We start from the raw sequence: 16,174 nt of genomic DNA on the forward strand, positions 1-16,174 counted from the left end.
TAAAAATATTGTAATGGATTTAGAATCAGTTAATGTTTTCATGGTGATTCAGCTGAAAATCAGATAAATTAACTGTAGGACTGAAAATAATGTTTTAACTTAGATGTTGAAATATTAAAATATTATTTTCTACCTGTTGGATTCAATATTTTTACTTTTTTTTTGTTACAGTTTGTTGTGTGAGAAGTTTCTGTATAGAACAGTGTCAACCGTATTCTCCTAATTTTCCTTTCACTCTTATGTATGTTTTTCATTTGATAGTTTTATTCTTTCCCGCCCTAAACTACATAAGTTCTCCCACTGTCTGTAGTTTTTTTACATTTTATTTAACAAGATATCTTCAATATGATGCACAGAAAACTTTTTGAAACTAAATTGTATGTTTTGCCATGAATGTTTAGATGTTGACACCCCAGATCCTGATGAAAGGTCTCTCATTACCTATATATCCTCTCTCTATGATGTATTTTCCGAACCTCCAGACTATCACCCACTTGCAGACAGTGTAAGTAATTGTTACAACTGGGTATAGTTTTTCGTGAATTTATTAAGTAGGCTTAACAAGCACTCTTAAGAATGTGTTGGTTTTTGTGAAACAATTTTAGAAGATAGAAATGTCTTTTAAAGATTTTATTTTAATTAAGATGACAAAAGCATTTATGTAGAATTTATGTGACTACTTACTAAGCTGTTTTAAATCATGTGTACATTGATTTTGTAGTCTATAGATAAATTAATTATTCAAAAACATTTGGGCAAGAAATCATACATACTGAAGAGCTATTATAATAAGTAAAAATAGAATGTATCACATATTGTTGTGAGAAAAAATATGAAAATAGAAGAATATATGTTTTGTGAAACTAAACAGTGTTTTGTGTTGCATTGTTAAGGAGAATGGATTATTGTAATTTTATTGATGAATCCACTTGTTGTGTCACTCATTTGTTTTTTATTAGTTTTTATAGGAAAGAATATTAATTTATAAATGTATTTTTGAAGAATTGAATGTTACATCTTGAGTAGTTTGTGGAATTAAACATTCAGCAATATATTCAACATTACATTCACCTTTATATTCGGCAATATATTCAACATTATATTGTTATATGGACATCTACCGTATTTTGGATGGTGTTTATCTGAAAGATTAATGTCCTAGAAAAGTTGGGCTTTTGCTCTTTGGTGTGTTTTTTGTTTTGAGCTTTTTTATAGTTTTATTTAAATATCTTAAAATCAGTGTTTTCCAGGGTTTTTAGTTTTAGTTTTATGTATATACTTTAACAATGGTGTTTTTCAGAGTTCTCACTTCTAATGCTAATTAATAAGTTTACTAATATACTGTATATTTTCTACACTCCAGTTTCTCTTATGGTAGTAATAGCATGTACTAAAGATAGTCCTATTTATGTTGAAGCTTTGTTAGAACAATTGATATTTTATACAAACTTATAAAAAACAACTTACCACTAACAAACAAAACACATTTCTTTTCTCATTGGGAAAGGGTTAAGCCTAACAAGTACTGTGATTAAGGAAAGTGGGAACACTAGTAAACTGAATGTCCATTTCTGGTGTTTATTGGAAAGTGAGATTTTTTTTTTTCATATTGGAAATGTTTTGTTGGTGTTTATTAATTAAAACAGAAAATCAGGACCCCTAGATATATAATTTGGTAAATTAATAAAATTTAAAGTTTATTAAAACTATTAAGTTGTTAGTAGTTTCTAGGTGCATTAAAAACTCTCTTTAATTACTAGGGAGAAGCTTTTCATATCTCCTGAAAACTGTATAGTGTAGTCCTTCATGAATAAATAAAACTAAGAATACATTGTCCAGTTTTCTAAAACTAAGATAACAATATCCAGGTTTCTAAAACTAAGATAACAATATCAAGGTTTCTGAAACTAAAAATACAATGTCCAGTTTTCTGAGATTAAGACAATGTCAGTTTTCAAAACTGTCAATGTCAGTTTTCTGAAACTAAGAATACAATGTCCAGTTTTCTGAAGGATATACAACAGTAATTTGTTTCTTGAACAACAGGAGAAACTACGAAAGGTTGAAGACTACAAGGAACTGGCCAGTACACTCAAACTTTGGATACAAGGAATGATAACGGTCCTACAAGATCACACTTTTCCATGTACATTGGTGGAAATGAAAGTAAGTTTTTAATTGGTATAAAATCTTATAATGAATAGATCTTATATCATTTAACGACTGCTGTTCATACAAAATAATAGAAAGTTTTATGGTTTCTAATATTTTACACAGTTGATTTCGTCATAACTTTTATTGCACCAAGAGAGCAGCTGCTGTTGTCACTTCACACTAAATGTTATTAAGAAGCTTGTTGTTTAAAGAGTGAAACAGTAACTCATTCAGTAAGCGAAGTGTGAACACAGTTACCTTTTGCTCAGAGTAAGTTGCTAGTGTAAGTTGTTTTTGGTGTAAGAATAACATCATAAAATACTTTATTAATGTTCTTCCATCAATTTTTGTACTGGTAATTCTACAGGTTTTTTGTTTCCTAAGCTTTTGATGAACAGTTAGCTTGATTTTTGTAATTTACAGGCTCTATTAGTAGAGAATAACAAACTTAGGGTTGCACACATCCCATTGAAACTTCACGAGAAACAAAAATTGTTCCATCTCTATACGTTACTACAGGTAGGCCTTCTTGTGACTATGTAATGTTAAAATCACATTTTATTCACACATCTGTGTGATTTTAGCATCTTTAAAGAATATAAACTTATATTTATTAATAGTGATTAATCTGTTTTAAATAGAACAGTTCCTAAAGACTGTTCCAACCAGTTTTGACAATGATTGACAGTTTTTTATAATATTTTCATTGGAGATTTCTGTTTGTACTGAACTATAAATATTTCTTTCAAAAGCAAGATTGTGTAAATTAAGTATCACAGTTGTTTGTTAATTTGAAAAGTGTTTTGAATATTAAGTTTACTGACAGCAAAACATTAAGTAAGAAGCTATTTCAATTGATTCTGTATTATTGTCTATTTTGAAACTGTAATGAAGTTATTACTTATTTTTTTTTCAGAAAACGTTTAGAGAAACTGGATCTGTAGACATAGAAACGGAACTTCAATTTGACACGATTGAGGAAAACTGGAATCAACTTATGTTGGCTCTACAAAGTAGGGACCAAGCGATTCGTGATGAAATTAGCAGGTATGTGAAACAGGAAGAAAAGATATCAAATTATAGATCAGTTGTTTATTTTTATGTCTAGAACAGCTTATGGAAAAACAAAGTCAGTCCAGAAATGGATAGGTAAAAACTAACTAGTTTGTCAGTCCAAAAAATTGATAGGTAATAGTTATGTGTTTTTTGAAATCTGGATCCTTAAGAATGTTTATTTTTTATTGTGATTAATAATTAAGAATTGTCTGATATGTATATATAGCATTAAGTGTAAACATTGTTTTAATGCTGTTTTATGAACTGCAAGATATTAAATACATTTATACATCATACAATAATGAAACTCTTGCTTCTGTATATGATACTGGAAAAACTTTTATCACACAATGTACAACCTCCAACTTCACATAAAATTTTTATCCTGTGTGCATGTAGATTTGCAATAGGGGTCATGATTTTCCCGTTTTGCCTCTGTTTCCCTTCAAGGAAAACTTAATTTTTCTCCATTCTTAGGGTGCAGATATGGCATCATGAATAAGTCACACATGGATTTAATGCACTGGTGCCAAGGATAATCAGCTAGTGTGTATAATTAGGTACTTAGCAGTTGATCACTAGATGCAGTTTATACACTTAACAGCAAATATTTCACTGCCACTTTTTTTAAATTTATTTTTATAATAAAATAGAGATAGGTAGCTTTTACAAGGTAAGCACAGAATTACCACCATATTTTACTTGTTGGAGATAAATAGTTTCTGGATTGTTGTATAATTAATGTGTAGGAAGCATTCGGGCAGTAATATTAGTTAAAAAACAACTTTTATTCTCCCAGTAACAATAAAAAATATACTTTACTTTAGCCATTGTTTTACATTTCTAGCTTCATCAGGGCTAGTAGTATGATAACTGTATGATATTGAAACATGTGAAATATAAAAATGAAATCCAAACTACCTGCTAACCCAATAGATCTGTGAAGAAACCTTTTTAATATTTGTTTGGTAAACTGACTATTTTGCACTTTTATTCTAGACAAGAGAAGCTTCAGAGACTTGCAGAGAAGATTCACAGGGAAGCCAAACAGTGTGACAGAAGAATTGACGACATAGAGAAAAAAGTGATAGAGGTAGGTGTTGGTGATAGCTTATTAATGTATACATTGCATTATACTGTTGTTACTATGACAACATCATAATTGTCCTTTGACAATTGACAGGAATTCCTGCCAATGATCCTATTGGGTTCTTATTTATAATGACAAAGAAAAGTTATACTCCACAGCTTAGTGTTAAACTTGAAGGTTTGTACATTGAAATTTGGATCTTTGTCCCTTTATACAGTGTTGTTTATCAGTAAACAAACACAATTAAACGGAAAAAAATGATACAGTTATGAGCTCTTGTAAACTTCCAAGCCCGGTTCTACATATATATCTAAAAGCATTATTTTTGTATGTGTTTTAGGAAGAAGTGAGGAGCCACCGACTTCATCCAGTGAATGCTGTAGAAAACTGTGATCAGATTGAAGCTGAACTAACTTCCATTGATGAAAACATCCAAACAATGTTCAAGGAAGTAGAGTCACTTCAAGATGGAAGTTACCACCAAACACATGAAGTTTGTAAGAGGTAAATATTACTGTTGATTGTCATGCACCAGAGCTCTGATTTTTACCTTTAGTTAGAGATGTGGATATTTATAACATAGATATTATTACAGATAAACCATTAGTTAGAGATGTGGATATTTATAACACAGATATTACTACAGATAAACCATTAATTAGAAATGTGGATATTTATAACACAGATACTAATAAAGATAAACCATTAATTAGAAATGTGGGTATTTATAACATAGATACTAATAACGATAAACCATTAATTAGAAATGTGGGTATTTATAACATAGATACTGATAAAGATAAACCATTAATTAGAAATGTGGGTATGTATAACATAGATAGTAATAAAGATAAACCATTAATTAGAAATGTAGGTATTTATGGCATACTACTAATAAACCTTTATTTAGAGATGTGGATATTTATGGCATAGATACTAATAAGTTATGAATTAGAGCTGTGAACTGAATGGTCATAGCACAAACTAAATCAGTTGAAAAGAAGTGATAATGAAATATGACCTCTTAACTACTACCTATCTTTGAGTAATTAGAAATGTGAAGTATCATGCTTTAGCAGTTAGATGTATCTTCCTTCAAGTCGTGATGTGGACCTTGGAAGTAGAATTTCTTCAACCATCAGATATAACCTGCTGCTGGTTGTTGAACTGACCTAGGAACACTGTAAGTACTGTGACTTCAACCATTGGACATAGTCTGTTCCTGGTTGTGGAGCCAGTCTTAATATAGTTCAGTGTTGTCTATCTTTGTATATCTTAATATGTCTATGTCCTCTTCATGGAGAGGTACTGTCATTATATCACCTTTCTTCTGTTGGTCATACAGGTGTGTTTTTAGAAATTTGTATGTCATGAAACACCTGTGTTCTAAGTTAGTACACAATATTCCTTGTCCTTGGAATTGATTCCTTATGTTGCAAGACCATATATTTGTTGTAAGGAAACTTGGCTTTAGCATTGTTTCAGTTCTCATATAGTTGTGGAACACTTGAAGTTAGAAATGGGAAGTCATATTTCAGTACCATTCCTTTTATCTTGTCCAATTTGTCTTCCAGCTGTTCAGTTTGCAGTTATAAATTATAGTTTTTCTTTATTAGAACCTCTGTTATTGAGCACAAATTTGTATTTATTAGAATACAGATCTTCAACTAAGTTTATTAGTGTCTTTATAAGTTATATAGCACTATGTTTTTGTTTATAAGGGTCCAAAACCTTCATCAGCGGTGGACCACAGTCCACACTACTTTCACAACCAAATTATTAAACCCACTGTCAACTCGTACTGTGAAATCTGAAGAAAGACAGGTTACCAAACAGAGACAAGTTGTGTATGAACAATACTTAGTTGATACCAACGAAGCCTTCAAATTTTTGCAGGAATGTTTGGACTGGGTGAATGGTAAATTGGTATGTAACCTTAAATGTGTTTAAATAGGAAAAACAGATTATAAGAAATAAGAATAATATTTAAGATTAAACTAATTCTTCATTTTGCTGTTTAACAATAAGTGACCAGAAGTTTACCAGGAGTATTTGATGTTTGATTAACGGTACAGTTTTAAACAGCATATTAAAACTTAACATATTTAACTTGTCTTGTGTTCTTTTATATTTTAGAAATTTCTTCATTCTGCTGAATATGGCAGTGACCTTCCAAGTGTGAAATCAATACTAGAACAGCACCAAACAGAACACCAGGCAATCAGTCAGTTCCATAGAAATATCGATCAGTGTGGAACTAAAAAGGTAAGGTTCATTTGTACTGTCATATATCTATATTATTAAAGTACATGATACACATATATTAGTAATGTAAAGGATACACCTGTATTATTAAAGTACAGGATACATCTGTATTATTAAAATACAGGATACACCAGTGTGTTATTAATGTGAAGAATACACTTGTATTTTTAATGTAAAGGATACGTCTGTATTATTAATAAAGAGTATATATCTATATTATTAATCTAAAGGATACATCTGTATTATTAGTGTAAAGGATATATCTATATCATCAATACAGCAGATATTACAAATATAATAGACAGTTCAGTTTATGTTGTGGATGTATCTGTAGACTAATTATGATTTCCTCAACATCTCATGAATGTTTCGGTAAATAAAAACCATTGGGTGTTTTTATTCAAATAAAAAATAATTTTTTTTAAGAACCAGTTTAGAGGAGATGAACAAGATTTCTACTGTAGACTGTTGACCAAACTTGAGAAAAGTTACTCGGAACTTGTGGTAGGTGGCTTCTTAATATGTATAATTTACCTTATGAACATACCGAACCGCTATTAACGTGTGGATCTATAACTTATTAACATGTGAAACAGCTGTTAAGCTATGGATCCATCAGTTATGAAGGAATAGCTATTAATGGGTGGATCCATTAGTTATGAACATATGCAATAGCTGATAAATTATGGATCCATCAGTTATGAACATATGGAATAGCTATTAATGTGTGGATCTATAACTTACAGACATACGGAATAGCTATTAAAGTATGGATCCATAACTTATGAACATATGAAACAGATGTTAAGGTGTGAATCCATACATTATGCATAAACAGGTAAAGCTGATTGTAAAATATCTGTATTTTGTTCGTTTCTCCAGAAAAAAATGGTATAAGAAAGTCTTATTTGAATAGAAGGTATGTAATTAAAGCTGTCTTTGGGAACAGAGACACTTGTAGTAACACAGACAAACAGAAATATATACAGGTGTAACACAGATTAGAATTTGCAGGATTTTAAATATTATTATTGGTGGAGACATGTTACACACACACACACACACGTGTATGTTTGTATGTGTGTGTGTGTATATAAACTACATCAAACCCCAAACATGTATTATACAGTATTACACTCATTAGAGTGACTGTTTTAAACATGCATTATACAGTATTACACTCATTAGAGTGACTGTTTTAAACATGTATTATACAGTATTACACTCATTAGAGTGACTATTTTAAACATGTATTGTACAGTATTACACTCATTAGAGTGACTATTTTAAACATGTATTATACAGTATTACACTCATTAGAGTGACTGTTTTAAACATGTATTATACAGTATTACACTCATTAGAGTGACTGTTTTAAACATGTAATATATAGTATTACACTCATTAGAGTGACTGTTTTTGTGTACATAGTTATTGATACCCGGTCCTGTGCCTCACCTCATGTGAGCAGGCTATAATATACGGTGTAACAGATAAGAAACATGCAAGTTTAATGGATACAGACAAGAAAACGCTACTGTAGACCCCTGCTGGGACAGCGGTACGTCTTCGGATTTGCAACGCTAAAAGCAGGGGTTTGATTCCCCTCAGTGGACACAGCAGATAGCTCGATGTGGCTTTGCTGTAAGAAAAACACACACACACATTCTATTGTAATGGATACAGATAAAACAATGTGCTAGTGTAATGGGTATAAGTGAGAATCATGCTTGTGTAACAGTTACGTATGAGAAACATGCTAATGTAACAGCTGCAAGATGCAAGTATGATAGAAACAGAAGAGAAGTAACAAGTACAGATGATACATTTATTGGTATAATTGTTGATTCTGTTTGTGCTGTGATAATGTTGAAGAAATGTATAAATAATAAAGTGAGGCATCAATAATACATTTGATTTGATATAATATAACAGTTTAATTAGCATTAGATACTTCATTTGTGAACTTAAGAGTTTGGAATAATTTTCACTATGTTCCATAATAATAATATTTTAATTTTTTTATAATGAATGGACGTATCCAATGGTGAAACAAATTTATTGTTTTAATTCAATTTTTTTTAATAGAATTTATCCAACAGACGTCTCACTGATTTAGAGATATTGTTAGACTTCATTCAGTCGGCTACTAATGAGATGATGTGGATGAACAGGAAGGAGGAAGTAGAAGTCACCAGAGACTGGAACTCAGTCACTCTGAACATTGTAGAAATAGAACAGTATCAGGAAGTAAGTGGTTTATCAAATGTAAGCTGAAAATACATTAGGTTTCTCACAAATCAAAGTGTCGTAAGAATGTTGAAAACGTGTTTGTTTACTGATGTGAGGTACACTGAACAGCAGTGTAACTTTATCTTAACTTAGAGAGCTATTCTGTTGTTCTCTACAGATAAAGATTGCTGTAGGCCGTGAGCAAAGATGAAAACAAAAGATTCTAATTGAGTAATTAAGTTGTGATGAGTTTCCTATTCAGTAAGGACAGGACTTGGTGTGTAAAACATCAATCACTTTAATTCCTAATTTGAAACTTTGTGTTACAGACATTTTCTTCTGAACTTGAGAAACGAGAGATTCAGTTTAATGCTATCACAGACAGAGGCCAGAGCTTGAAACTCCAGAAACATCCTGCCAGTGACTGTATTGAAGTGAGTGTTCATCCTTTTTGTAAAATATGTCACACACTAAAGCAAATGAAACAGACTGTCAGAATATGTAAGTCTTGATAATGGAGAAACTAATTGTGACACATTCATGTGTCCTCTTCAGTTTATAAGGAGAAGACCGTGTAAAAATGAAGGAAACACACAAATGTATCATAATTAGTTTCTCGCAAATCAAGACTTCTGACAGTGTTTTTTTTACTAACTGCTGCTCATAATATCCGTTCTTTTGTTATCTACATTAGATTTGTGTTTAATGTTAAGGTGCTGGTTTAGGTTTTGTTTTTAAATGTGAGCTTAGAGTATCAGAGCCACCATAAAAGAATATGTGACATACGAGAACAGTACTAGAGTTTTGTTTTGAATTGTTTTAAGTGCATTTCTTGTTACAGGCTTACTTAAGAGCCATGCAGTCTCAGTGGCACTGGTTGCTACAACTCACCATATGCTTAGACGAACACTTACGGAATGTTTCAGTGTATCATCAGGTAGGGTCTTGTTTCTTTCATTGTTTTAACCAAGTGTGATAAAACTGGTCAGTTTTCTGTTAGTTGTTCTAAACAACATAATAAGTTGAGTGGAATTATAATAATAATATGTGTTTTATATTTATTGTTTTAATTAACTTAGCTTTACATTAGTGCTTTATATTTATGTTGAAAAGAGTATCGAGGGATGAGGAACCATTTGAGGTTGATAAAGTATTCAGAAACTTTATTACAGCTTTTACAAATGTCAAGTTTTAATTGTTGTGTTACCAGTTAGTTTGGGTTAATTAACCAGATTATGGGATGGTTTTTTTTCTTCTTTCATAAAATGTTTGAATTGTTACATTTGTGGAAATTTGGTACTTCTAACCAACTAGATATTTTTATGGCAACTAGAGTATTTTAACATTTCATTATACAGTTATATTATCGTAGTTTTGTTAGGATTCTGAATGGTTTCTTCTTGTAGTTCTTTACAGAAGCAAAGGAAAGTGAGCAGTGGCTGGCTCGTATTGAGGAGCAGTTAACCACCACTTTTAGTCGTAAAACTTTTCCTATCAACGAAGGAGAGAGTTTATTGAAGCAGATGTTGGATATCAAAGAAGACATGACTCATTACAAGGATATAGTGGTATCTCTTGTTAACCGAAGCAAAGAAATAGTCCCTCTCAAACAGAGACAACAGCCTCTTCAGGAACCCCTGAAAGTCACAGCAATCTGCTCTTACAAACAACTTAATGTACGTATTTCTTAGTGACATACGGTAAAAGTATTGCTCTCAGATTTTGTGATAATGAGAAACACACTTGAAGTAAAAAATGTATTCTCGAGATGGCTGGTATAAAATCTCAGGTTTGTAGCTGCCCATCTTGAATGGTTTACAATGTTTTATTTCTTATGTTTGTGACAAGTTTTAAAATCTTTTGTTCTTATTGGGTCATCCTGAGTGCCTATAAATAAACACACTTTGTATAAATATAAAACAGAATGCAATGTGTTTACTTCTAAAACTGTTTACACCTGTAATAATGTCTGCTTTATGATAACATATTATTTAACTTATAAGATCTGTAAGGTAAGATATACCAGAAATTGTTTGAATATCTTATTTTACTTTTAAATCTGTAAGGTAAGATATACCAGGCATTGTTTTTATATCTTATTTAACTTTTAAGATCTGTAAGGTAAGATAAGCCAGGCATTGTAAGAATAACAACTTGTTTAGTTTAAAAATTCTTTGTGTAGATTCTGCCAACAGTGTAGCGTGTGAAAGTATGCACATGTTCTGCCAACAGTGTAGCTTGTGAAAGGAAAGGAACGAACAGTAACTATTCTACCATGATTCACAGAATATTTAGCAGAAAGTAGTAAATACAAAACATATATGTTTACATTTTTATATTTTATGAGACTTGTCTGGATAACTTTAGTTAAACAGTCAAAACTGTTACAAAACATTTGAGACAAAGTTCAGTTTTATTCTACTGAAATACATGACATGATTTTACCTCTTCCACTCAGTTGATATTGCTCATAAAACATGTTCATTCAGAATGATGTGTCAAAGGTTAACTGGTATTTTTAATTTTATCAGTTCTGACATATTGCTGTTTTGTAACATAAAACACTTAACAACAACACAAACTGTAGTCTATATAAAATGTTCTATATCTGATTCACCTTGTCTTCTATTTTGGATACATTTCATCTTGTAAAATCAATTTAAAATTTTTAAGATTGGTGGTTGAACTTTCAGCTTTATTTGAAATAAATTTTGATATTTTTTTGAAAGTATGGAAAGTCCACTTCTAGTGGTTCTGATAAATCAAGAAAAGTGTGGACTGATATAAAAAACATGGTTTGAATGAAGAAGGGATTTTGTTTTCAGATGACATTAACAAGAAATGAACAGTGCTGGCTACATGACAACAGTCAGAGGATTAAATGGAAAGTAAGTTGTATTCTTGTAACATTCTTATGGCACTGGAGGATCAAAGCTCATCTGACAGTGATGGTTCAAGTTCTTGTTTTCTTCATCCTCATTGTCTTCACAATTGAAGATATTGTGGCTTATTGTTATAGTGTGGCGTATTGACAATATGATGTTCTAGCTTTATAACGTATAATTCTCCCTGGGAACGAAGAATGACAAGGAGGAAACTGCAGGTAGACACATTATATTTGATTACCCTGGTGGTGCCTCGGACAAGTGTACTCATATCTTAGATCAACCAGTAGAAGACTGTACGTGAAATCACATAAAAATACTATTCTTATGGTAAAATTTACAACACCAGTAGTATTACCACCCATTGCGTAAACGAATACAACGTTAGGCCTACCTTCAGTTTCTTATGCACCGTTCTTCATTCCCAGACACAATTATACCTCAGAAAGCTGGAATCTCTTGGACTGCCATTACTTCATGTATTTAAGACATGTTATGATGTTTGGTAAATTTTTTGTTATCTGTTCCAAATGGAAGGATTATTATACGGTATGTTATAGGATGTTCTGAAAAATTAGACAACACATGCAACATGAAATTATCTTTTATAATGTGAATTTTAAGAAAATCTTGTCTGTTTTGGTTGTAAATGTAGTGTTGAATGTTTCAAGTGACCAACTGTAGATGTAATGGTTGTAAATGTGTAGAGTTAAATGTTGTAACTAACCAACTGTAGATGTAATGGTTGTAAATGTGTAGAGTTAAATGTTGTAACTAACTGTAGATGTAATGGTTGTAAATGTGTAGAGTTAAATGTTGTAACTAACTAACTGTAGATGTAATGGTTGTAAATGTGTAGAGTTAAATGTTGTAATTAACCAACTGTAGATGTAATGGTTGTAAATGTGTAGAGTTAAATGTTGTAACTACCGAACTGTAGATGTAATGGTTGTAAATGTGTAGAGTTAAATGTTGTAACTAACCAACTGTAGATGTAATGGTTGTAAATGTGTAGTGTTAAATGTTGTAACTAACCAACTGTAGATGTAATGGTTGTAAATGTCTAGAGTTAAATGTTGTAACTAACCAACTGTAGATGTAATGGTTGTAAATGTCTAGAGTTAAATGTTGTAACTAACTAACTGTAGATGTAATGGTTGTAAATGTGTAGAGTTAAATGTTGTAACTAACTAACTGTAGATGTAATGGTTGTAAATGTGTAGAGTTAAATGTTGTAACTAACCAACTGTAGATGTAATGGTTGTAAATGTGTAGAGTTAAATGTTGTAACTAACTAACTGTAGATGTAATGGTTGTAAATGTGTAGAGTTAAATGTTGTAACTAACTAACTGTAGATGTAATGGTTGTAAATGTGTAGAGTTAAATGTTGTAACTAACTAACTGTAGATGTAATGGTTGTAAATGTGTAGAGTTAAGTGTTGTAACTAACTAACTGTAGATGTAATGGTTGTAAATGTGTAGAGTTAAATGTTGTAACTAACTAACTGTAGATGTAATGGTTGTAAATGTGTAGAGTTAAATGTTGTAACTAACCAACTGTAGATGTAATGGTTGTAAATGTCTAGAGTTAAATGTTGTAACTAACTAACTGTAGATGTAATGGTTGTAAATGTGTAGAGTTAAATGTTGTAACTAACTAACTGTAGATGTAATGGTTGTAAATGTGTAGAGTTAAATGTTGTAACTAACCAACTGTAGATGTAATGGTTGTAAATGTGTAGAGTTAAATGTTGTAACTAACTAACTGTAGATGTAATGGTTGTAAATGTGTAGAGTTAAATGTTGTAACTAACTAACTGTAGATGTAATGGTTGTAAATGTGTAGAGTTAAATGTTGTAACTAACTAACTGTAGATGTAATGGTTGTAAATGTGTAGAGTTAAGTGTTGTAACTAACTAACTGTAGATGTAATGGTTGTAAATGTGTTGAGTTAAATGTTGTAACTAACTAACTGTAGATGTAATGGTTGTAAATGTGTAGAGTTAAATGTTGTAACTAACTAACTGTAGATGTAATGGTTGTAAATGTGTAGAGTTAAATGTTGTAACTAACTAACTGCACATGTAATGGTTCTAATAGTGTAGAGTTAAAGGTTGTAACTAACTGTAGATGTAATGGTTGTAAATGTGTAGAGTTAAATGTTGTAACTAACTGTAGATGTAATGGTTGTAAATGTGTAGAGTTAAATGTTGTAACTAACTGTAGATGTAATGGTTGTAAATGTGTAGAGTTAAATGTTCTAACTAACCAACTGTAGATGTAATAGTTCTAAATGTGTAGAGTTAAATGTTGTAACTAACTAACTGTAGATGTAATGGTTGTAAATGTGTAGAGTTAAATGTTGTAACTAACTAACTGTAGTTAGTTGTAGTGGTTGTAAATGTGTAGAGATAAATGTAATATATTTGTAAAAACACAATCCAGAACATGTTAATATTTAAAGGTTTTCATTTAAAACAAACTTGTTTGCTATGAAAGTTTTTACGGTTGTGTTTAATTTATGTATCTTCCAAGTAATGATATCAACTATATTGTCTATAGATTAAGTAGACATAGAAGTCATCATCAACTTATCAACATGTATGTTCCTTCAAGAATTCTCGTGTGTTTGTGTTGATGATGCATGAGACTCTGAACTTGATTCAAGAGAGAGTATTTTCTTTAGGTCATCAACTCTGCCGGTACTGAGGGACTGGTCCCTGGAGTCTGCTTTGTTATACCACCTCCAAACTTTGAAGCTATAGATCTTGCCCAAAGGTAGATTTGTTCATTCAGTTTATGTGTAATAAACAACATGGTAGAATGTAATATTAAAAGTCCATTGTTGAGATAATTCACAGAATGAAATAAGTAATTTAGTCAATTTTAAAAAGAAAGTAAATTGTACATATTTTAATATCTTAAAAAACATTCATCTGATAATAAAAAGACAATTGGTATTGGTAAGGGTCATGGGAATTATGTGCAACTGTTTAGAAGGTAGGTATTGTTAGAGGTGTAGCTGGACATATAGGCATTGTTAGAGGTGTAGCTGGACATATAGGTATTGTTAGAGGTGTAGTTGGACATATAGGTATTGTTAGAGGTGTAGTTAGACATATAGGTATTGTTAGAGATGTAGCTGGACATATAGGCATTGTTAGAGGTATAGCTGGACATATAGGTATTGTTAGAGGTGTAGTTGGACATATAGGTATTGTTAGAGGTGTAGTTAGACATATAGGTATTGTTAGAGATGTAGCTGGATATATAGGTATTGTTAGAGATGTAGTTAGACATTTAGGTATTGTTAGAGGTGTAGTTGGACATATAGGTATTGTTAGAGGTGTAGTTGGACATATAGGTATTGTTAGAGATGTAGCTGGACATATAGGTATTGTTAGAGGTGTAGCTGGACATATAGGTATTGTTAGAGGTGTAGCTGGACATATAGGTATTGTTAGAGGTGTAGCTGGACATTTAGGTATTGTTAGAGGTGTAGTTGGACATATAGGTATTGTTAGAGGTGTAGCTGGACATATAGGTATTGTTAGAGGTGTAGTTAAACATATAGGCATTGTTAGAGGTGTAGCTGGACATATAGGTATTGTTAGAGGTGTAGTTGGACATATAGGTATTGTTAGAGGTGTAGTTAGACATATAGGTATTGTTAGAGATGTAGCTGGACATATAGGCATTGTTAGAGGTATAGCTGGACATATAGGTATTGTTAGAGGTGTAGTTGGACATATAGGTATTGTTAGAGGTGTAGTTAGACATATAGGTATTGTTAGAGATGTAGCTGGATATATAGGTATTGTTAGAGATGTAGTTAGATATTTAGGTATTGTTAGAGGTGTAGTTGGACATATAGGTATTGTTAGAGGTGTAGCTGGACATATAGGTATTGTTAGAGGTGTAGCTGGACATATAGGTATTGTTAGAGGTGTAGCTGGACATATAGGTATTGTTAGAGGTGTAGCTGGACATATAGGTATTGTTAGAGGTGTAGCTGGACATATAGGCATTGTTAGAGGTATAGCTGGACATATAGGTATTGTTAGAGGTGTAGTTGGACATATAGGTATTGTTAGAGGTGTAGCTGGACATATAGGTATTGTTAGAGATGTAGCTGGACATATAGGTATTGTTAGAGATGTAGTTGGACATATAGGTATTGTTAGAGGTGTAGCTGGACATATAGGTATTGTTAGAGGTGTAGTTGGACATATAGGTATTGTTAGAGATGTAGCTGGACATATAGGTATTGTTAGAGGTGTAGCTGGACATATAGGTATTGTTAGAGGTGTAGCTGGACATATAGGTATTGTTAGAGGTGTAGCTGGACATATAGGTATTGTTAGAGGTGTAGTTGGACATATAGGTATTGTTAGAGGTGTAGCTGGACATATAGGTATTGTTAGAGGTGTAGTTAAACATATAGGTATTGTTAGAGGTGTAGCTGGACATATAGGTATTGTTAGAGGTGT

The 16,174-nt window shown here is 31.6% G+C and overlaps 1 protein-coding gene across 4 annotated transcripts in view; it reads left to right on the plus strand.

Annotated features, from left to right (window-relative positions):
• LOC143253991 (plectin-like) overlaps window positions 1-16,174 on the plus strand; it is a 116,420-nt gene that overhangs the window by 80,266 nt on the left and 19,980 nt on the right. For all 4 annotated transcript variants that reach the window (XM_076508682.1, XM_076508683.1, XM_076508681.1 and 1 more), the window contains 15 exons: window positions 402-505; window positions 2,047-2,166; window positions 2,578-2,673; window positions 3,071-3,201; window positions 4,210-4,303; window positions 4,641-4,804; window positions 6,022-6,226; window positions 6,437-6,565; window positions 6,992-7,069; window positions 8,654-8,815; window positions 9,127-9,231; window positions 9,639-9,734; window positions 10,204-10,473; window positions 11,623-11,685; window positions 14,371-14,462. In XM_076508682.1, coding sequence (XP_076364797.1) covers window positions 402-505; window positions 2,047-2,166; window positions 2,578-2,673; window positions 3,071-3,201; window positions 4,210-4,303; window positions 4,641-4,804; window positions 6,022-6,226; window positions 6,437-6,565; window positions 6,992-7,069; window positions 8,654-8,815; window positions 9,127-9,231; window positions 9,639-9,734; window positions 10,204-10,473; window positions 11,623-11,685; window positions 14,371-14,462 — 1,909 coding nt within the window. The remainder of the gene's footprint in view (window positions 1-401; window positions 506-2,046; window positions 2,167-2,577; window positions 2,674-3,070; window positions 3,202-4,209; window positions 4,304-4,640; window positions 4,805-6,021; window positions 6,227-6,436; window positions 6,566-6,991; window positions 7,070-8,653; window positions 8,816-9,126; window positions 9,232-9,638; window positions 9,735-10,203; window positions 10,474-11,622; window positions 11,686-14,370; window positions 14,463-16,174) is intronic.

The sequence above is a fragment of the Tachypleus tridentatus genome, chromosome 6, assembly GCF_004210375.1.
Source record: "Tachypleus tridentatus isolate NWPU-2018 chromosome 6, ASM421037v1, whole genome shotgun sequence".
In the NCBI taxonomy this organism is placed as follows: domain Eukaryota; kingdom Metazoa; phylum Arthropoda; class Merostomata; order Xiphosura; family Limulidae; genus Tachypleus; species Tachypleus tridentatus.